The sequence below is a fragment of the Vipera ursinii genome (assembly GCF_947247035.1).
Source record: "Vipera ursinii genome assembly, chromosome: 4".
In the NCBI taxonomy this organism is placed as follows: domain Eukaryota; kingdom Metazoa; phylum Chordata; class Lepidosauria; order Squamata; family Viperidae; genus Vipera; species Vipera ursinii.
In genome coordinates this window covers 107,432,615-107,454,565 of record NC_139514.1, presented here as the reverse complement: position 1 = coordinate 107,454,565, position 21,951 = coordinate 107,432,615, and the positions used below count along the sequence as shown (strand labels likewise).

General features: G+C 44.7%; 1 protein-coding gene across 1 annotated transcript in view; it reads right to left on the bottom strand.

The window, feature by feature from the left end:
* The window catches only part of MYCBP2 (MYC binding protein 2), a 150,102-nt gene that overhangs the window by 30,049 nt on the left and 98,102 nt on the right, over positions 1–21,951 (bottom strand). Inside the window, 7 exon segments of the mRNA XM_083362364.1 lie at positions 582–781; positions 1,962–2,119; positions 3,887–4,054; positions 4,280–4,524; positions 4,960–5,129; positions 6,268–7,914; positions 20,708–20,833. Coding sequence (XP_083218490.1) covers positions 582–781; positions 1,962–2,119; positions 3,887–4,054; positions 4,280–4,524; positions 4,960–5,129; positions 6,268–7,914; positions 20,708–20,833 — 2,714 coding nt within the window.

The window sequence follows — 21,951 nt, the reverse complement described above, 5'->3', positions numbered from 1 at the left end:
CAGCAACCTCTCCAACACCCCCCTCCTCCTCCTCTGAATCGTCCGACCCAACTGCCGAACCCACAGGCTGACCCTGAATCACAACATAGACATTAGACAAGACTGTGAGAATTAGGCATTCAGCAGAGTGACGACCTGTGTCTAGTTGTCTTGGCACGCAATGCCCTGTAGTGCTGTCCTGAAGAGAGGAATGTTTATGTCCAGGATGTGTGTGTGGGGGGGTGTCTGCAGATACTGTCTCTGCCCTCCTTTTGACCCACATAATATGGAAGCGTGGAACAATTTTCTACTTTAATTTTCTTCTATTTTTGCACGGAACAACCGCTTGCAGAAAAACAATGTTAGGCACTGAACCCGCACAAATTTTGCGCGCGACACTTAGGACTGCTGGATAAAAAGGCAACGTACGAAGCTGAGGGGGTGGCAATGCAAGTTACTTGCATCGAAGAGGTAGCTTTCCTCCATACTACAGGCTTAGATGTGCCTTTGGGGTGAACCGTGAGCTGTAAAACGGCTCAGGCTTTTACGCAGAAGTCCCGCTTTGTACGTAATTTAACCGCCAGACGATTCAAATTCATTACCTCCATAGCAAACACCCGGCAAGCTGATTTTCTTAAAGCTTGTTTCATGGCTATCTCGAGTCCCTCCAAGTCATGATGCTGAATTACAAATGCCAGAACAGGCCACTGGAAGTTTCTCTCTCCCCTGGAAAGGGAGCTGTGGGCGGAGATTAACCGAGAGAGTTCAGGAGATGGATGTCTCAGAAGAGAGGAGCCCACTTCTGTTTGAAGGCAGAAACACACGGAAACATTAGAGGAGTAGCTTTGTGGCAGATGGCCAGCATCAAAGTAATATTAAGCTAGAAACATTGTGCATGTGGCGGCTTGACAGTGCCATGCTGTTCTCTGCCTCTTGGGCATTCCGACAGTCAAACCAGCGTCTTGAACTGAGATGCTATAATGACACTGACCCGTTTCTCACATGGAGTTATTTATTATCCACGTGAATCATGCCAAACTTTGAATGGCTTGCAAGGAACTGGAGCTCTGGCAACATCTAAACTGCTTTGGGGAAACCGGCCTTGGTGAGTACTCGTGTAAGGCGCTGGATTCGGATTCTGAGAGGGAGATTCTTTGCAGCAACACCATCCCAGGGTTGCTGGTTCCTCTCTGAAGGGGTTTTGGGGGAAGGTGGCCTCTGATCTGGCTGCACCCTGCCCCTGAGCTGCCATAGCTGTGTGAATGCCTCCGAGACAGCAAGCAGAGCAACTGCAACCTCTGGGGCGCAGAGGCTGTGTAGCCGCACCGGTGACCACTGCCATGAAAAGCAGCATCCCACTTCCTTGGGGTCACTTAGGAGATTCTCGCCTTCTTCCTAGGGGCTGGTGAAAGCCCTCTCTGGCGGTAGTGCCCTCTCGCAGGTAAGTCAGGAAGTGGGGAGTGCAGAAGGTAACGAGGAGGAGGAGGCGGCAGTTCATCCTCTACAGCAGACACGTCAAACTCGCGACGTCACGTGACATCGCGCAACGTATCAGGATGGTTTTGCCATTGCCGGCAATGGGGTGGGTGCGGCTTCCGGATGAGACGTCCGGTTCGCGGGCCGGCAATTCTACAGGGCTGTGTGTGTGTGGGAGAAGGTGGCCATCCTTAAGGGCACGTCTGGAGCTTTGTGGGGCTGCTCCGTTTTGGGTAGGGAAGCACAGCAGTGTGGGCCTTTGCCAAGACTGAGATGGAGTTGAACACGGCCCAAGTACTCCGCAACTTGACACCCCTGCTCTACAGGACTGTGTGTGTGTGGGAGAAGGTGGCCATCCCTAAGGGCACGTCTGGAGCTTTGTGGGGCTGCCCCATTTTGGGTAGGGAAGCACAGCAGTGTGGGCCTGTGCCAAGACTGAGATGGAGATGAACACGGCCCAAGGACTCCACGCCAGTTCCCCAAAGGAAAGACGTTCCCTTCCTCACCTGCATCTCCACTGTTAACTCTCCTTCTGGGGATGGCCTTGACCCGGGCAGGCAGAATGGAGTGAGGCTTGTCGTATTCTGATGCAACGACGGAATAGGATCTTTGGAACACTGTACGCTTCGCAAGATCTGTGTCTGTGATGGGACTGGTCTCTAAACTGGAAAAAGAACAGAAGCGATTCCGATTTTCGAGCCATGTTAGCACTCCACACGCACACAAACATATATTACATAAAGAGCTGCTTTCGTATGTTCCTTAGGAGTGTTAGCTGTTGTCAGAGAATGTGTAACTCTAACAATAAACTTCAATCAGATATTTAGAGGGAAGCACAAGCATTTATTTTATTTATTTATTTATTTTTATTTATTTTATTTGATTTGTATACCGCCCTTCTCCCGAAGGACTCAGGGCGGTGAACAGGGACATAAATACCAAAATACCCAAAATACAGAAATTAAAAACAAATTAAACCCTAGTGCCCAAATGCAGAAAATAAATTACATTAAAACAATAATTAAAACAAAACCCATCAGACCAGGCCGGCTTGTTTAAACAAATAGGTTTTTAGGTCGCGTCGGAAGGAGTGAAGGTCGGGAGCCATCCGGAGCTCAACCGGTAAACGGATCCACAGGTCAGGCGCACCCATAGAAAACGCCCTCCCCCTGGGGGTCACCAGACGGCATTCTCCGAACGGCGGCACCCTGAGGAGGCCCTCTCTGTGGGAGCGCACTGGGCGGAGGGAAGTTGATGCTGGCCGCAGGTGCTCCCTAAGGTACTCCGGACCCATGCCATGTAGGGCTTTGTAGGTCATAACAAGTACCTTGAATCTCACCCGGAAGGCAACTGGAAGCCAATGCAGCTCACGGAGCAGAGGTGTAATATGGGAGTATCGGGAGACCCCCAACACAATTCGCGCAGCTGCATTCTGCACCAGTTGGAGCCTTCGAGTGGTCCTCAAGGGCAGCCCCATGTAGAGAGCGTTGCAGTAGTCTAACCGAGAGGTCACGAGCGCATGAATGACTGTACGCAAGGCATCACGGTCTAGATAGGGCTGTAACTGGCACACCAGGCGCAACTGGGTGAAGGCCCCCCTAGTCACAGTTAATATATGTTTATCATTAGGCAAGTAGATAGCCATCTAAATTTCCAGTCTCTTCCTTCAGAAAAGGGCTGCATTGGGTTTTGCTTGCCTAGTGTGCACTTGAGTATGTTAGAGAAGGACCCCGAAGCCATCCAGATTGACAAAACCAAATGTTTTATTTAGGATTACATGACTCCTTTTCCACAATCAGGCACTGAATTATTACTCTTTCAATAAAATATCCTGGTTGAAAATTGGTATGGTGACAAATAGTGCAGCAAAAAATAAAATAAAAAATAAAGCATCTCAATATTGGAAGAAGGAGGACCTGCCTACGATAGAAGAGTGGACTTTAAAAGTTTCAAACCTAGCAGAAATGGCAAAAACCTCAGCATATTTGAAAGAACAATCGCAACAGAGATATATTTTAGAATGAAGATGGATCGATTATATTCAGAATAAATATGGGACTAAAAAGTTTCATTTAGCATATGAATAAGTATTAGTATTATAAGATGTATTATTATTTAGTTATTATTATTTAGTTATTTAGTTATGTTTAAGGGGTTAAAGCACAATAGAATGTAAAGTGTTTTTTTTAGTTAGTTAACATATTTTAGCTTAAGTTTGTAAAAGTTAATACCCTGTATTCAGCTCTGGGAAAAAGGGGGGGGAGGGGAGGGAAGGGAAGGGGGGAGGGGGAGGGAGTGAGTTTATGTTTTTAAAATGTATTTTAAAACTTTTCAATAAAAAAAATAAAGCATGAATCCAGGATTGCCTTCCTTTCAAATAAAAATTGCACCATTTAGTCAATCAGCATACGTTAATGTCAGAATGGAGTACCTGGGTGGCATGGATTTCATATTGCTCTCTGGCTCCTCAAAGACATTTGGACTGGCATCTGGAGTGACAGATATATAAGGTGCAGGAACTGAAGTTGAACGCAAATACCTCATCTCGTCTTGAAAGAGGTTGTCGTCTTGATAGCCCACAAAGTTTTCATGATGATGTCTGACAAAAAAAAATCACATCAGTAAAATCAAAGTGTTGATAGCCACTGGGAACACAAAAACCTTCCAGTGAGACCTAGAGGTTGACAAGAATGTGAGAAGGTCATCCTAGACTGGTATGTACTGGTATGACCTGGGAGTCAAGATCACCTCAAGGGATCATCCTTCCAATCAGATCCGGTGATTCTCACAAACCTGGACATAAGCCCAGCTCCACTGCTTTTACCTGGCTAATGTCTGAAGGTAGAGGCAAGGCATTTTCACGGGAAAATCCTCGGAAATGCCTTCCTTGACGCTGGGAAGCTGGGACTGGAACGGCTTGGATGGGTGGTAGCACAAAATTGAGGGCTCGGCAGCACTGCTCAAGGCCAGCAAGAACAGGGCATTCCCTTTGATCACTTGGTGGGCTTCCATCGTGGGCAAGGCACGGGGGGTCTTCACCTGTGTCGGCTTCCTCCTCGACTGTTTGACCTAGGAAGAAATAAGTGAGACGGGCTGATCTGAGAGCAGAGACCAAGCAGGCGTTAGCACGCCGCTCAAACATGACTCACTAGCCTGGATGTCTTAGGTCAGCGGGTAGGCAACCTTGGCTCTTTTATGACTCGTGGACTTCAACTCCCAGAATTCCTGAGCCAGCATGGCTCAGCTTGGAAACCTCTTCTTTTCCCCTCAGCATGGCTGGCTCAGGAATTCTGGGAGTTGAAGTCCACGAGTCATAAAAGAGCCAAGGTTGCCTACCCCTGTCCTAGGTCTGAAGAAGTCTTGTGACCCTGTGAAACTGGCTCTTGGCCAAGTGTTCTCTTCCTAAGGACCTGGGCCCCCAGGGATGGGGGTGGGGAAATCCTGGATTTTGGCCACAGTGTCCAGCAGGACCCAACTGGCTTGGGAGAAAGAGTAGAGAGCTACCTTTTCTCTCGCTGCTGCCTGCTTTTCACGGAGGTATTTTTCTCTGCACCGATCGCAGACAAGGTACCACGTGCTTCCTCCTATGCCACCATCGCCACAGTTCCCAGCCCATCCTCCGCAAAAGTGTCCAATGCTGTTGTAGCCCTGTCCGTCTGCGTACCGGCCACAACCTTAAAACCACAGAAGGTCACGTTAGAGAGAGAGAGAGAAAGATCTTACCACAGTTGTGAGTCAAATCAAGCCTTCACAAGATGACCTGCTCTGATGCTCAACCACCCTCAGTTCACGAAAGCTGGATTGAAATATTCACCAAGACTCAGGCTTAAAATAGGACGTGCCCTTCTTTAACAAAAGGCATTTTAAGGGCTGATGCCTCAACCGCATTAAACTGCCAGCATTATAATTGGGTGCATGCTGGATCCGGAATAAAGCAAAACCATTAATCCATCGTCCTATCTAGAGAACATTTTAACTTCTGATCGAAAATGAGGCATTTAAAGAGATTAAAACTGACACAAATCGACTGATTTCTCTCTCGGCAACAATGATAGATTTGTGGAATGGCACCACTGAAGCAAAACAAGAACACAATCAAGATCCACTGGCGTTAAGTCCTGGATAGTGTTCAAACATGAAGGACCAGAGATGTTTGATTCATGGGGCCCTTCTCCCTGAGGCCTTTTTCCCTCCCTTGGGTTGCTGTCTGGACTGTTGTCTCTTCATCCTGGATCTAATATGTGAGGAAAAGGCCAGAGCGCTTCAAGGCAAGGCAGGAATTTACGATGAACTGACAACACGACTGCAGGCACCCCATTCCCTACCTATGCAGTTAGTGACCATTTGAAGTTAGAATAGCACTGAAAAAAGTGATTTATAACCAGTTTTCACCCTTATGACCATTGCAGGAACCCCACGGTCACCGATCAAAATTCAGACGCTCATATTTATGACGCTTGCGGCTCGTCTTTTGCGGCCTCCCGACAAGCAAAGTCAATGGGGGAAGCCAGCTTTACTTATCCACCATGTTACTAACTTAACATCTGCAGCGATTCACTTAGTAACTGTGGCAAGAAAAGGGTCGCAAAACAGGGGAAAGCTCACTCAACAGCTGTCTCGCCTAGCAACGGAAATGCTGACCTCCGTTGTGGTTTGTAAGTCGAGAACTAGCTTATCCACGACAACAGCAGGTGTGGTAAAATCAGAGAAAAATCCGACTGCCTCTCTCGGTTACAGGCAGGGCAGCGACCCCCAAAGGCCTCCCTCCATGTTTTTTTTGTTGTTGTTTTTTTTGCCTGGAGCCCCTCTTACCTGGATGTGCTTGCCTCATGTGATAGGTCACCGGATACGGGTGGGACTCCCCACACAGTTCACATATGGTGTCTTTCTCCGGACGATCCCCGGCAAGCTGAGCCATTTCCCCAAAGAGATTTCCCCTCGGTCTCGCCTCAGCCTTCTCTTTCTTCTTCTTCTCCTTTTTGGACTTCTTGCTCTCTTTCTCGCTCTCTTTCTTCTTCAACACCGCACAGGAGCCAGGGCTTGGAAAGATCATGTTCTGGGATGCTGCCTTGATGGTTGCCAGAGAAATGTCTTCCCAAAAGGCCACCAGGTGCTGCAGCGTTAACGGCAGAGGGGACTTGGCCTTCAGCGGGTGGTGGCCGGAGCTATCGAAGGGAACCGCTTCCGACTTCCCGTCCTCGCAGCGTTCGTGAAGAGGCGGCTCTTTCAGCATCGACAGGACTTTGTTCTTATTGATGCTCCCCATTTTGGAGATGTCGGGCCCGTGAGGAGCTATGTTGAACATGTTGAGCGCCGAGGATATTTCCAGCGAGTGACGGTTCTTCAGCTTGGCTTCTTTCTCTTCGGCCGGCGCCTGGCTGAGATTGCTCCGGATGGGCGCGTGCTCTTTGGAAAGCTCGGGGTTGAACTTCAGAAACGAGGAGCAGGCCATTGCGTCGTGGACGATGCCTTCGTGCCACAGGAAGGACGCAAAGACGGTCCTGGCACATTCGGCCACCGAAGGAGACATGGCTGGTTTGGCTGGCTCTACCGGCCGGGCTCCTTCCCCTTTAAACAGGCAGACCGATCTCTCCTTTTTGGGCCTGGCATGCCTGTTGGCGCACTTCCGGCCCGCTTTGGGAGAAGCCCTCGTCTCCTGTTCCTCTCTCAGAGGGGCCTTCCCTATGCTGAAGTGAACTTTGTTCAAGCCCTCCTCCAGGCTGCTGCAGTCGGAGCTATCCTCGCATATGGTATTGGTAACGCTGCTCGTTTTCAACGTGCTGGACGTGCAGACCTCGACAACTTCGCTGTGGAGGTTTTCTTGAACCACGTGAGGAGAAGGGGCTCTGTTTTCTGTCTCAGTCCCGGATCTCCCTTCCTTGGGTCCAATTTTGGGCTTAGGCGAAGTGGATCTTCCCCGTATGGGCTCGGTGAGAGGAACTTTCTTTTTGCGAAGAGTATCTGGGTCCAGTGTGTAAGAATCCGACTTAGACCGCTCCCGAGGAGGGTCGAGCTTCGTCTTCACCGGGGCTGAGGGTTTCTGGGGAAGAGGCTTCTCGTGAGGAGATGACGACCGCCGAGAACCAGCGCCAGATGTGCAGGATTTCCCCGATGGGGGTGTCTTTGGAGAAGGGGCCCGAGTTCCCGGGCCTGGGGATTCTGCCCGAAGGGAAGGGACCGTCCTCCCCTCAGATCTTAAAGTCTGAAGAGTGTTGTGATTGGGCGACAATGATCTGCTGTGGGAATCGGACCTCAGCTTGGCAGTGTCGGATTTCAGCATTAGAGACTCGCTGGCAGACAGGCTCTCGGTGTTCCTAGGCTTCTTCTGGTCGGCTACGGCGTGACTCCAATGCCCGTCCGCTTTAGGGCTCCTGCTTTCACCCCGGTACTTTAAGGCCACGTCCGCCTTTCCTGCTGGAGAAACTGATCTAGCAGCTGCAGTAAAATTTAGTCTGTCACCTGTACAATAAATGTTACAATTGGGTTAAAAAGGAAGGATTAGTAAGGTAAGCCTTACCGCGTTGAGCCGTCATATAAATTCATTTCTCGCCGTTCTCCGGCCACCAGAAAACTAATACAAGCGGCTAAAAGAGAAGTTTCCAGCACTATAGGGAAGGGAGAAAAGTGTGACTAAAACAGTCTTAGAGTCAGAGCCCAAAGATAAGTGAAACTCAGTTAGGCAAATCTGCAGCTTCTGTCCCTCAAAGCTGCTTCTTAGCACCAGTAACTCTTCTAGAGGAGATCGTAGCAATAGGATTGTGAAATCAAGGGTGGGGGGGGGGAGAGCAAGTCACTTTCTATTTGCAAGAGACCCATCTGGATCTAGGAAAGCCCTGATGACCAGCGGTCAGCCTGCTCACATCTTAACAACACAGGCTACCCACTCCAGGGCGGGAAAGGCAAGTGTTCTTCTCTCAAGTCAGGATGGATCCAGTTATGGTCAAGAAGTGGGGGTGGCTTCTTATAGCAGGGACCCCACTGTGCATATTGGGAGGAGTTAAGGGGAAGGATGTTTGTCTGGAACCAGGCTTCAGGCCTCCGACATGGGTTCTCTTGGTTCCCTGGCTTTGCTGTTTCAGAGAATCTGACCCAGAGAATTGAGGATACTTGCAGAACAATTGAGGGGGGGAGGGGTTTAAGAAAATGGCTCAGCTGGAAGCTCCACAGATCTTTCAGCTTCCTTTGGAATCCAAAGCAGGATCACTTTTTGAGGAATCAGATAAAAATGTTCAATAGTGTTCAGCACAAAGCTAAAAGTTTGTGGAGCTTCTCATTCATCCAGATCAGGGGTAGGCAACCTCGGCTCTTTTATGACTCATGGACTTCAACTCCCAGAATTCCTGAGTCAGCTATGCTGACTCAGGAATTCTGGGAGTTGAAGTCCATGAGTCATAAAAGAGCCGAGGTTGCCTACCCCTGATCCAGATCATGGTTGTCCCTAAGGTGCTTTTATTTTAAAGCCTATTGGGCTGTCCGATTTTTCCTTAAGAAGTTTCGCTTCTCATCCAAGAAGCTCCTTCAGTTCTTCACTTCTTGGATGAGAGGCAAAAGGTCTTACAAGAAAAATCAGAAAGTCCACTTGCTTTTAAAATAAAGCACCTTTGGGGAATATAGCTAAAAGATGTCTATATGCGCATTTTGATAAACATAAGAAATACAAGTTTCTGAAAAGATGAAAACAATCATTTCAAGACTTTAGGAAGCTTTCTTTTTTTTTTTTAACATTCGGTAGTGACCTATGTAATATATCATATCAAAGTAGGAATTGCTGAAAAGGTCTACAAGAGTTATGCTATTCAGTGCCGATATTATTAAGCGGTTCTTAACTTGTCAAAGATGACTTTGTGGCCAGTCATCCACGGTCAAAATGATTCGCAGAAAGGACACTGTACCCTTTCAAATTAAAATTAAAGGAAGCATGTCATCAAACGGGGAAAGACAGTTGTATATTTGACCCTAACCCTGTTCAGCGGCTGTACTGAACAATTAAATCAGACTGTAAAGATTAGAGATTGCCTCGGGTCCATTTAGAGTGAAAGGCTAAGAGGACACAGCAACCCATTCAGAATCTTAGCATGCCCATTCAGGGTGGGACGCAACTAGACAAGAAGTGTCTGTTCACATCCTTTGGGTTGGCACCGATGCGCTGCCTATTGTGTTTGGGCAGTAGAATCGCAGAGCCCGTGCTGCTGCTTGTGGGAAAACCTCTCCTTTACAGCAGAAGCGACAGTCTGACATTTCAGCCAAGCCACTCTGAGCCTACACGGAAGCATTTTTGGAGCTGGATGGAATGAGATGGGACTGGCAGGAAAGCCCCTCGTGTCCACGCAAGCGGTCTCCAGCGGCATGCATACCCACCCTTGAGCTTGTATGAGAGAGATGAGAGAGCGGAGGAGGCAGGCACGGGAGCATCACTACTTGGGTCAATGCGCTCACGACAAGCAAGGCCGCGGGGTGGCGTTTCTAGAGGGGAAGACAGTGGCACAGAAGGAGCACAGGTTGAATGTGGTGTGTGTGCGGGGTGGTGGGGAAGCCAAGATAAAACTAGCAAAGCAAGCAAAAACCAGAGCTGGGACAAAATCCAACACACACTTTCAACCACTGTTCATGAACTCTTCTGGAAGTCTCAAGCAATAAATCTAGCGTTGTTGTGTTTTTGTTTTTCTTTTTTTTCCCCCCCAAACAGGTCATTATGGAAAACCTAGCCAGATTCTTAAGAGGAAGAGCAAATATTTCAGGAAACTTTAGCAATGGCTCAGCCCCTAATGCAGACTTTCGCACTATTTTCCCTGTGTCCCTTTATTGGTCAGCTCTCGGAAAGACCATATTCAGCATCCTCCTGAATATTTTGGTTCTCCTCTTTAGGTACTAGGAGTGCTGTTGTCTTGCGGAGTAAGGAAAAAAAAATAAACATGCAAAGCAATTAATTCTGTATGCCAATCACTTGCTCTTTTGAAAATAAGGCCTTGCAGGTCAGTCCTGCTCTCTGTCAACCCAGGCCAAGGGAAAGAACACCTCCAGGAAGAGAACGCCCATCTCTGCTAAGCGAGGAATGGAACAGGCAAGGGAACTAAAACGTGGCCTTTCCACAAGAGATTCAGGCCACCCTTTTATAGCTTCCAAAACTTTTCTAAGTTCTTCCAATCAACCTTCTGTGGATCAGGTAGATAACTTGCACCGAGGTCATAATGAATGGAAGAACTCCTGCTGAGTCCTTCAACAACTAGTCTGTACTCCGTACAGCTGTCCTTGTCTTTTTAACAAGGAGCCCCACCTCGCTTCTCATGGGCTTTTGTGGCTCCCTCAAGACTCCACACTAATTTGTGTGAGGGGGGGAAGTGCTATAAAGAGACGTGAAGCCACCTTAAGAGTCAGCTAGGTGATTCTCGAGTTAAGCCTGACTCAGGGCGTGCATACGATAGGGACTTCTCGATCAGAGCCACTGGGAATACAAGAGTCTTACTTTACAATACAGGCAGTCCTTGACTTATGACCACAATGCAGCCCCAAATTTCTGTTGCTGCGCAAGACAGTTGCTAAGTGGGCTTTGCTCCATTTTGCGATCTTCCTTGCCACAGCTGTTAAGTGAGTCGCTGCAGCTGTTCAGTTCGTAACACAGTTGCTCGTTAAATCTGGCTTCTCCACGTTGATTGATTTTGCTTGCCAGAAAGTCGCAAAAGGGGAATCACACGACCCCAGGAGGAAGCAACCATCCTAAGCACATGTCAGTGGCCCAGCAGCCGAATTGGGATCATGTGACCACGGGGGATGCTGCAACGGCCCTAAGTGTGAAGTCACTTTTTCCAGGGCCGTTGTAACTTTGAACAGTCACTAAATGAATGGTTGTAAGTCAAGGGCTATCTGTACTTAGATATCCCTGTAGTGTAAAGTATATGGGTGGGTGAAAAGGGGAAGATGGAAGTCTCTTTCTCTAAAGAAGGGATTAGACCTAAAGTGAGAATAAAGAGTAAACTGCAAATACATGGTACCCTTTTCTCAAACATTAATCCAAATAAACCCATGGGATCTCCTTACACACAGACTGAGGGGTTTTAACTAATTTAATTTAATTGGGTTTTGGTTTAACTTCAGGGACTGCAATTTAATCATAGTTTTAACTGATTTTAATTTTGTATGTTATGTATTTTAATTTTCCCTGTAAACCGCCCTGAGTCCTACGGGAATAGGGCGGTATGTAAATTTAAATAATAATAAATAATAATAATTATTAAATAATAAATAATAAATAAATAAATATTGTCAACCTATATAGCAGGGGTGTCAAACTCGCAATGTCATCTGACATGTCATGACGTATTGCGGTTTTGCTACGATGCATCTGGCCCGCGGGCCGGCAGTTTGACACCCCTGCTATATAGGAAGAGCTAGCTCAGGGGGTAGGCAACCTTGGCTCTTTTATGACTTGTGGACTTCAACTCCCAGAATTCCTGAGCCAGCATGGCTCAGCTGGGAAACCTCTTCTTTTCCTCTCAGCATGGCTGGCTCAGGAATTCTGGGAGTTGAAGTCCACGAGTTATAAAAGAGCCAAGGTTGCCTACCCCCTGAGCTAGACTGTCACCAGAAGACAAAATGCTACGGTCCTTTCGACAATATTCTCTTCCCATAAAGTGCTCAACAAGCTCATGGCAAATTTACCAGAAATATTCAAAGTGTACTTAAGTGCTGGTGTTGCATTTTCTCCCAGTTAAAGTGAGACTGGAAAGATTTTCTTAGCTAAACAAAAGGATTTCTGTGCCTCCCCTGATCCCATTCACTTTCAGCTAAATTTGTAAGACCCGTATCTTTTTAGAGAACCACATGCAAAGACATTATTTAACATATCTTACAGTTTAGCCTTTGGCCGTGCAAGAAGGCAGGGAGTTTGATTTGCTTTTCAAAGCAGTGGAGAGGGGATCTCTTTTTCCCACAAGTTTTGTAAAGCATGGAAATTATTTCCTTCAGGCTTCCACTAGGCATCTTCCAAACTACGACCATTCCTTGCCACGTGATCAACAATTTGGCTAATGCACGAGCTATCTAGCCATCACTCAGATTGGATGTTCCCATCAATGCAACAGTTCACCAAAGTTACATAAGTTTGAGGGCCAAAGGTAAAGAAGAAATAGGGGGTAAGATCTCTTAAGCTGAAATGGTTTTCTCTGAAGATCTATTCTGACTTAAAGCTGTCTCTTCTTGTCACGTGCGTGGGTGAAGTCTCCAGTGGACAGCATGAATCAGACTTTGCAGGCTACTTGCGTTTGGAAACTCAAATTAAATTCTTCTAACACTGACTTGTTTTTTTTATCCATCAACAGTCACAACACTCTTGCTAGCTTATCTGGATGGCATCACAAGTGGTCTGTCATCTTGGGAGTTATTCTAGTCTAAATCTTAATATCGTGGCCTCAGGCAGGAAGGAGGACTATCATCAGCCACTATTTTAAGAAGATATAGCACTGGAAAGGTAAGGAAGTACCCCTGGCACTGAAGTTCTACGTGCTCTCAAGTAATTTTCTGTTACAGATGGATAGTTGACACTATAGTTCAACTTCATCTCCTCCAATAGCTCTAATAAAAGAGAACCGAGTGCAGATCTGAAGATACTCAAAGTTCCTACTTCAGATCTGCACAAGATTTTCAGATACACAATAATTAAAATCCATTGCCGTGTCTCTGTGTTGTACATTAAGAAGAGGAACAACTATCCTTTCCAAATAAATCTTTTAGAGAGAAGAGGGGAAAAAATATAATATTCTGCTCTGGGCATTGATGAAGATTTCAGGCAGCCTGTTCCCATGCACCTGTAAACAACAAAATCAAGTCTATACCAAGGCAATCAGTAGATCCCCCAAAATGTTAGCTGGCTTATTAATTGCACATGTACTATTATTTTTTGGGCTGAAGGTTATTTTTAAATTATCTACTGAGGAATCCAAAGGCCCAAACTTAAAGACTCCTGTCGTATCCCTTATACCAGGGGTCAGGAACCTGAAACAGTGAAAGAGCCACTCGGAACCGGTTCCCTCACAAAAGGAAAAACTGGGAGCCGCAAAAAATGTGTACACATGCGCGTACATGTGCACATGTGCAGAACAGGGCTTGACTGAAGAGTGGAGCCAAGGCGAGATATGCATCTACCCTGCATATTTGAATTGATTGGTTGAACTTTTTTAGTCCCACTTTTTTTTTTTTTTTGGACCGCACATGGCAGAGGACTGGGAGCCGCAGGAGACGGCTGAAAGAGTCACATGCGGCTCCAGAGCCGCGGGTTGCTGACCTGTGCCTTATACCCTCTCATGAAGCCAAGGAGGGCGGAAAGGATCCACATGGCTAAACATGATCCTCTACTTTCTCTTATTTGTGGATTCTCTCTTTTGTGTTATCGCTCCGAAGATGCTTCCTGAGATTTATTTCCACCAAGTGGAGTTGGCCAACATCTTTAGAAATAATGGATGGCAAGCAGTAAACTTGGGAATTCTATGGCTCAAGAAAATTCTAACTACTCAATCTCAACAGCTAGCCCAATGACACTACTGCCGATACGGTATCTGCAGCTCCTTGAACTATATATAGGGATGTCATCTGTGGTTTCCTTTAACTACTTCAACACCAGGAACAGATATGAGGAATAGTTTGTTGAAGAAGAATGTACGCAGATCTGTGTGGACTATTTAAAAATGGTCATGCTGTTTTCAAGGCTTAACACCATTGGTAAGCTGAAGTTTTTTTTTATTTCTGTAGCGTTTCTTATTCTGAAGCTTTTCTTTTGTCGCCTTCAATGGGAGAAGGCCAGCCTGTTTCAGGATTGGCCAGGACAGTCAAATTCCTGGTGCCCCCAATTAAAGATGAAAAGGCATCAAGAATTATACCACATATTCTGTTTACAGAGAAGAACTCTTTGAAAACAGGCAAAAGTCAAAGTTTTAGTGTAGTCTTACTCTGAAGGACCAGGGCAAAATTCCTTTCTTATTAAATAGAAAAATGATTAATTAATCCCGATAAGCTTAACAAGCAACTTTTATGGATCTATTCTCAACTTTTATGGAATTCTATTGTGGAACAGAATATATCAAAATATTGGTCTGAATTTTCAGCTTAATGAAAAAAAGATCTTACATAATTTAGCAAAACTCCCACAATATTGTGAAGAAATTAAGAAAAAAAAATCAATTGGTCATAATCTTTGATATCAAAATATTGCTTTCATTCATCAATACTTCAGTTTAAAACCACAGCTTGGTAATAACTGCAACAAATTCATACACCAAAGTTCAAGATATAACAATACTTACGAGAAATTTCAACTGCTACCAGTATTATATGGTTTGAGAATATTTTCACTGAATTAAACTCAGATTATTATTATTTTTTTTACAAACACTTCTGTTAAGTATACTTTTAATGTCACAGATCATAAACAAAAAGGCCAGGGCGACAATCCAGACTAATTATAGGTAAACCTCACATTTGGTTTCCATGAGATGGAAAGTCAACACAGGGGTAAAGAAAGGGGATGGTGATAAGCAGCTAATAGGCAACTCAGGCGGTGATAGCAATGGTGCAGCTTCGAAATGGACAGATGAGGCAGGAAAGGCTGACAGACTTACTCTGAAGCTGTGGCTGAGGCTGCTGGAAGGGAAGGGACTGTCCAAACACAAATGGGCTGTGGATTAGGGAAGAGGGAGGATTTGCAGCTTGATCAAAGATGGAAGGAGCTGGGAGATTAGGCCGTGACTGAATGGAATTCAATAGGGCGCTCAGTTGGTCACCTGCAGTGGGCAAAACAGTTAGAACTACCACCTGTTACCTGCAAAATGGCCACAAAACGTTCATCTGAGACCAACGAGGCCCACCGTGATCTGCCATCTTGTCATTAAGAACTAGCTTTTAACAAGGCATAGCGCAACAGGATGATGTAGTGATTAATACATATTTGGTGGAATTATGAGCAATTTGACCCAACCCCCCTTTTTTTGCAAAACCAAAACATACAGAGATTACCAGAAGCGTGTTTCATAAAACAATTTCTCAACATTCTTCCTTTTGTAAGGACAAGATTGTAGCCTGACCTTGAAATAAGCCCAAATCCTATGAGTTTCTGAACAAAGGCTTTAGAATAATAAATAAATAAATAGCCAATGGGAGGAAGAAAAACAAACAAACAAATATAAATTCATTAGAATACATAAAGCAGAGACAATGGTGGTTCCTATTTCCCCCAAGCTACCCAATCCCATCCTGCTCCATCCCTCCTGAAGGCTCCTAAACTGTCTCTGGAGAATATCTGGAGGAGGAAGAGGAGGGTGGTATGAACCTCCTATATGCTACCGCCATATGTTATTACAGTGTTATGGTATGGCAATCGTGGTTTAATAGAGACATTTCAGGCAGATCCCTGGGATATGCAAATGAGAGAGAAAGCCACCCTTTTGTGCAGCTGAGTGCAAGAGACTTCTGAAGAACTGAAGAAGCTTCTTGGATGAGAAGCAAAACATTTTCAAACACCAAGAAAGTTGAATTGTCTTTTGGGAAAAAACAAACAAACCACCTTTGGGAACAATTCCATGGATAAAATCCACAATCAGAATTAAATGTCAAGCAGGAAGCTATCTGTTAACCTACAGTTAAGTCCTCTGAACTTTTATGTACCTATCTGTGACTTCATCTATTACACTAAATCATTTTATTATTGGAAGAAAATGTAATTACTTTAATGCCGATTGGCATATTTTGCATATTTCTGTTAATATTCCTTTTTGTTTCTTAATTTTCAATCCAATGTAAATTGAGTTTAAAAAGGGGTTTTGGAGGAGAGATATACAAATTGTCTCCATTTGATAAATGTTTATTCAAATCTTACTTCATCATGGGGAGATTCCTGATATGGCCCATTCACCTTCTCTAGAAATACTTAAAATGTACACTAGAGAAAATATTATGTCAACCCAATGGATAAAGAGACTTCTAACAACATTGCAATACATCAAAATCACCTTTCCCTTTTATAGATGGACGATAACCAAGCAATAATCTTGCAGATTCCATAAACCCCTTCCAGGGATCTCCCATCAACACCTAAGAAAAGATTGCCTAATGAAAAATTATTTCCCTCTTAGAAGGATCAATTAAAAGAAGGTGCTGAAATCGGTGCCCTGCAGTCTACTTGTGAAATGACACTTCCTCCTGTAGGTTGAAGAAATGCCATCTGAATTATTAGATGGATTAACTCAGCTATTTTCAAGAGAGGAATGCCTGAAAGACACTAGGAGTATCTTATTGGCTAGGAAAAAATGAGAACCCTTCATAAAACCGATTAGTATTCTGAAATCTCACTTGAATGGCTTAAATTTGGAGACCAAGTTACCACTATCACTTTGTGTGATCTAGGAAGAAGGAATTTAATCCAGGATAAGAATGATTAATGACTACTCCTGTGAAAACTACCCCTCCTTCATTGCAATTCTGGATATTGTCAAGATGGAATTTTAGCCAAAGGTGCTGGTGATATTGCCTAGTTTGGTAATGAAATGTCTGCAAGCTCAGAGATCATCAAGAGGAAAAAACTATTCAGTGCTGCTGTCTTTAGGAATCCACTCATGTGAAGGGAAATGTCCTTGCCCTAACCCAGGGGTAGGCAACCTCGGCTCTTTTATGACTCATGGACTTCAACTCCCAGAATTCCTGAGTCAGCTGATCATCTAAAGCAGCAGTCCCCAACCGGGGACTGGTAGCAGCGGGTGGCAGGGGCAGCGGTGGGGAGGGAGAGGGGATGGTTTCCCCTGTGTGCCCACCTGTGCAAATGGAGCTTCGCATGCTTGCACGCTGTTTGCATGGACTGGTTCTCAACGGGCCTCAGCCTGGTACTAGGTTGAGGACCAGGGTTTGGGGACCCCTGCAAATCACTGGTTCTTAGTCTTTAGCTTCATAGCTTTAGGGAGTATTATATATAATGATATATAATAGAGCAGTGGTCTTCAAACTTGGCAACTTTAAGACTTATGGACCTCCAACTCCCAAAATTCCTCAGCCAGCCAAATTTGAAGACCCCAGTAATAATTATATACAGCAATATATATATAATAAAAGGGACACGGTGGCTTAGTGGGTTAGGATGCTGAGCTTGTCGATCAGAAGGTCGGCAGTTTGGCGGGTCGAATCCCGAGTGCCGCGTCGCAGGGTGAGCGCCTGTTACTCGTCCCAGCTTCTGCCAACCTAGCAGTTCGAAAGCACGTAAAAATGCAAGTAGAAAAATAGGGACCACTACGGTGGGAAGGTAACAGCGTTCTGTGCGCCTTTGGCGTCTAGTCATGCCGGCCACATGACCACAAAGACATCCTCGGACAAGCGCTGGCTCTTCGGCTTTGAAACGGAGATGAGCACCAGCGCCTAGAGTCGGAAACGACTAGCACGCATATGTGGGGGAACCTTTACCTTTACCTATATATATAATAGAGCATCATATATCTTATCACTTCGCTAGATTGAAATGTTCTTAGAAGCTGAGACCTTTCCAAGCTCAAGGAACGGATATTCTAGGTCCCATCTTTTTGCTGGACTAAAGGAGATGGTAAGAAGAGGGCTGAATGTTCGCACCCTGAGGAATCAGAAACAGATTTCAACCGGATCTGCAAAATTACAGTTTGTCTTTAAGGAGAACCCAGGGAGGGGTATAAACTGATTTTTCAATAAGGGGTCCTCAATGCAATGTGCCAGTTTTTCCTCCAAGAGTTTCTTGGGCAGCTATAATGATGGGATGAGGGTCATACCCTTCAAATGGCGAGAAGCTGCATCTACTTTTCAATATATTTAGGTGCAATAAGGCCAAGAATACACCAGCTGACAGGATTTTCATTTTTTTGGATGCTCAAAACAAAAATTAGGTAAGAAAAAGAAATGAGTCAAGAAGACACATAACATTAATGGACACCCAGTGCAAAAATACCCTGGATAAGTCCAGCAAAAAAATAAAAATAAAAAACCCAGATATTATGGATTAGTGTAATGGCAAGAACCATCTGCTTAAATATTTCCAGGAAAGTGGACCATGAATTTTGGGTGTTTATTATACAGAAAATAGGAAAACATTTTAAAAATAAGCTTTTTAATATTTTGGTCTAAGTTCACAATGTCCAGCTATTCCTCCAAAGCAGTAACACCGGATTTAAAGAGAAAAAAAAACCTGGCTAGCATAGCATCCACTAGAAGATAAATTTCTAGCTATAGAAAAATTACATTTATGCTCCAGCAAACATTCTGCTCATTTCACCTTTACTCATTTTAAATTCTGTGCTCTCAAGCTATACACTACATTCATGAGCACTGGATATGCTACTCTGATTTTATAAATCTAGCTACTAAAAATGGCCTAAGGCAGAGGTCCCCAACCTTTTGGGCACCAAGGACTGGTTACATGGAGAGGTTTTTCCGTGGACTGGAGTGGGCATGGTTTTGTGTGCTGCTTGCATCCCGCAGATGGGGCTTTGCTTCTTTGTGCAGTCCAGTTGCTGGCATGCCACGGTCCGGTACCGGTCCACGGACCGAGGGTTGGGGACCCCTGGCCTAAGGTACGTCAATACCATTAGTCACTAATACGTGGCAAATGGATAGAATTATGTGTTTATTGTGTTCTGGAGATAACGGGATGAAGCTTTTTAAACTTTTAATTTTCATTACACAACAGTGAAATACCTGAGTCATGCCTTAAAATGCCCCCTTTTGCCAGAGTCTTCCTGAACTACTGGCAGAACAGATACCACTGGCCTTGGAGCTCTGGAATTTTGGTACTCAAAGTCAGCAGCTCAGGGAAGAGCCATCCACAAGTGCAGAGAGGGAGGTCTGCCTCTTCCACGCAAAAGTATTTTCCCCAGAAATCATAATCCATCAGTCGAGGATTGGGAATGCTTGCCATTCATCTCATAGGACAGAGTAATTAATTAATTAATTCACACCTAGCAAACGTCTCGAGAGGGAAAATGTTCAAATATTCAGATTGTCAAAAACAATTTAGGCTGGGAAGCAGAAGAAGAATCTGTCGAAGGAACTGAATTTTAAATTTATGGTCTTCATTTATGGTTGCCATGTTTTCTATGGCATTTTTGTTGAATGACTGTAAGTCGCCTGGCATCGCTTCAGTGAGATGGGCAGCACAGAAGTTAAATAAATAAATAAATGAGTAAATAAGTAAGTAAGTAAATAAAATAAAATAAAAAGCTCAATGTTCTAGGTGATTTTCCTGTTAAGACTCTCCTCCAAGAAAGAAGGAAGAGTGCTCTTCCGCTTTGATTTAGCCATTGGAGTCAAGACTATCTATCTATCTATCTATCTATCTATCTATCTATCTATCTATCTATCTATCTATCTATCTATCTATCTATCTATCTACCTACCTACCGTACATACATACCTATCTATCCTTAAGACTACATACCTTGTTTCCTGAAGAAGCTGAGGGAAGCATACAGAATACTCCTTCCTCTGGGTTTTCCCTATAACACTAATCCTGTGCAATAGGTTGAGGTCAGAAAGAGACTGGCCCAGAATCCATTCAGGGAACCTCTAGGTTTTATATATAAGTTGGAAGAATACACACACACACACACACACACACACACACAGAGTGTGTATATATACATACACATACATATATATACATAGAGCACTGAGTCAACAGGGTTTATATATATGCATACACACACATATGTACACATACACACACACACTGAGCCAACAGGGTTTACACACACACACACACACACACACACACACATATACATATACATATACACATATACATAGAGCACTGAGTCAACGGGGTTTATAAATGATCTCCCCACCCCAAACACTCACTCTGATGAGGCTGGCAGTGGATCAGCAAAAGCTAAGGTTATTTTAGGTTGTAAATAGTTGTTTTTATAGTTTTTATTATTTTAACCATAACCAGCTGTCTTGTTTTCATCAGGTAGTTTTCAGCACAATGTTCCAGTAGTTCTAATCTACAGCCCTGACTTCTCCTGTTAATCTTCCATCTGAATACTAACCAGTTCCATCCAATGCTGCTCAACTTTCAGGATCAACCCTGGCCAGCTAGAGATGTGACCTAGCAAGAGTCACTGCTATCGTCATCATCCTCACACACTTTTTTTTTTTTACAAAAAAACCCACCCAGAGTATATTAATGCAGCCACAAGCACACAAGAAAGACGTTCGCTAGTCAAAGTAGGCACAAAGGAATAGATCTTGGGGCAGGGTTTACCTTTGTGGTTACCAAGTCCATAGTCAAATCCTTGCTCGTTACTGCAGCTTGTCCCTCTGTGGAAAGTTTGCAGGGAGAAGGGGCTCGGTGGAGGAGTCTGGCCGTTCTGATCAACAAGAACTTGTTCTGTTTAAACAAACAAAACAAAAAAAATTAAGCCGAAAAAAAGAGGAGGAAAAACAAAAAAACAGAACCCAAGGCTGATTTAGACAGAATTGATCCTGTGTCAGCAGGGAATGCTGGCATCGAAGTAAACTTGTAATAATACTTTATGCAATGCAAATAATACTTTGAATTTTTGGCCAAGTGTGATTAGATACACAAGGGATTTGTCTCCGGTACAGAAGCTTTTAGTGTACGTACAAAGCAATAGAGTAATAATAATCATAATAATGATACCAATAAGAGGGAGTGAGATTTCTGCCCTGCTAGGATACCAAAAACCACATGGGTGCTCCAAGGGTCTGCAGGACACCTGAGGAAGAGCCTTGGTGGAGCAGTGGGCTAATGCCTCCTTAAGTAACACCAGCTGCCTGCAATTATTGCAGGTTCGCATCCCACCAGGCTCAAGGTTGACTCAGCCTTCCATCCTTCCGAGGTAGGTAAAATGAGGACCCAGATTGTTGGGGGCAATAAGATGACTTTGTAATAATGCCGCTGGTGTGTGTGTCTGAAAGCCCTAACAAGCAGGCATATACATAGAATGAAGGCTACTGCTAAGCTTGTAAGCCGCCCTGAGTCTTCGGAGAAGGGCGGGATATAAATGGAATTAAAATAAAAATAAAATAAATAAATAAAATACCAATAAGAGGGAGTGAGATTTCTGCCCTGCTAGGATACCAAAAACCACATGGGTGCTCCAAGGGTCTGCAGGACACCTGAGGAAGGAACATCTCCTAGGCACGATACAGGAAATGACATCAGCAGTCTAAATCTCTTCTCCCCAAGACGGCAGTTGATTCTGGGATTTCTGGCTAAACCCTTTTGACACATCCCTGACCAAAGGCAGACTGCACCAAGGGCAAAGCACCCACGTCTCAGCAACTGTGCCGCAGAGGATGCTCTATTAGTTTATGTTTCCTTTCCCCTTCTTTCCCTTCCCTTTCTCCTCCTTCCCTTCTCTTGAAACTGAGCTGTCCTTCAGGCCTAAATTCAAGTCCTCTTTTGCTGGCTGTTTCCCCAAACCGTAGTGCCCCTCCTATGGAAGGTGTGGGAATGTATTCTGAAATCATTTCTGTACAGGT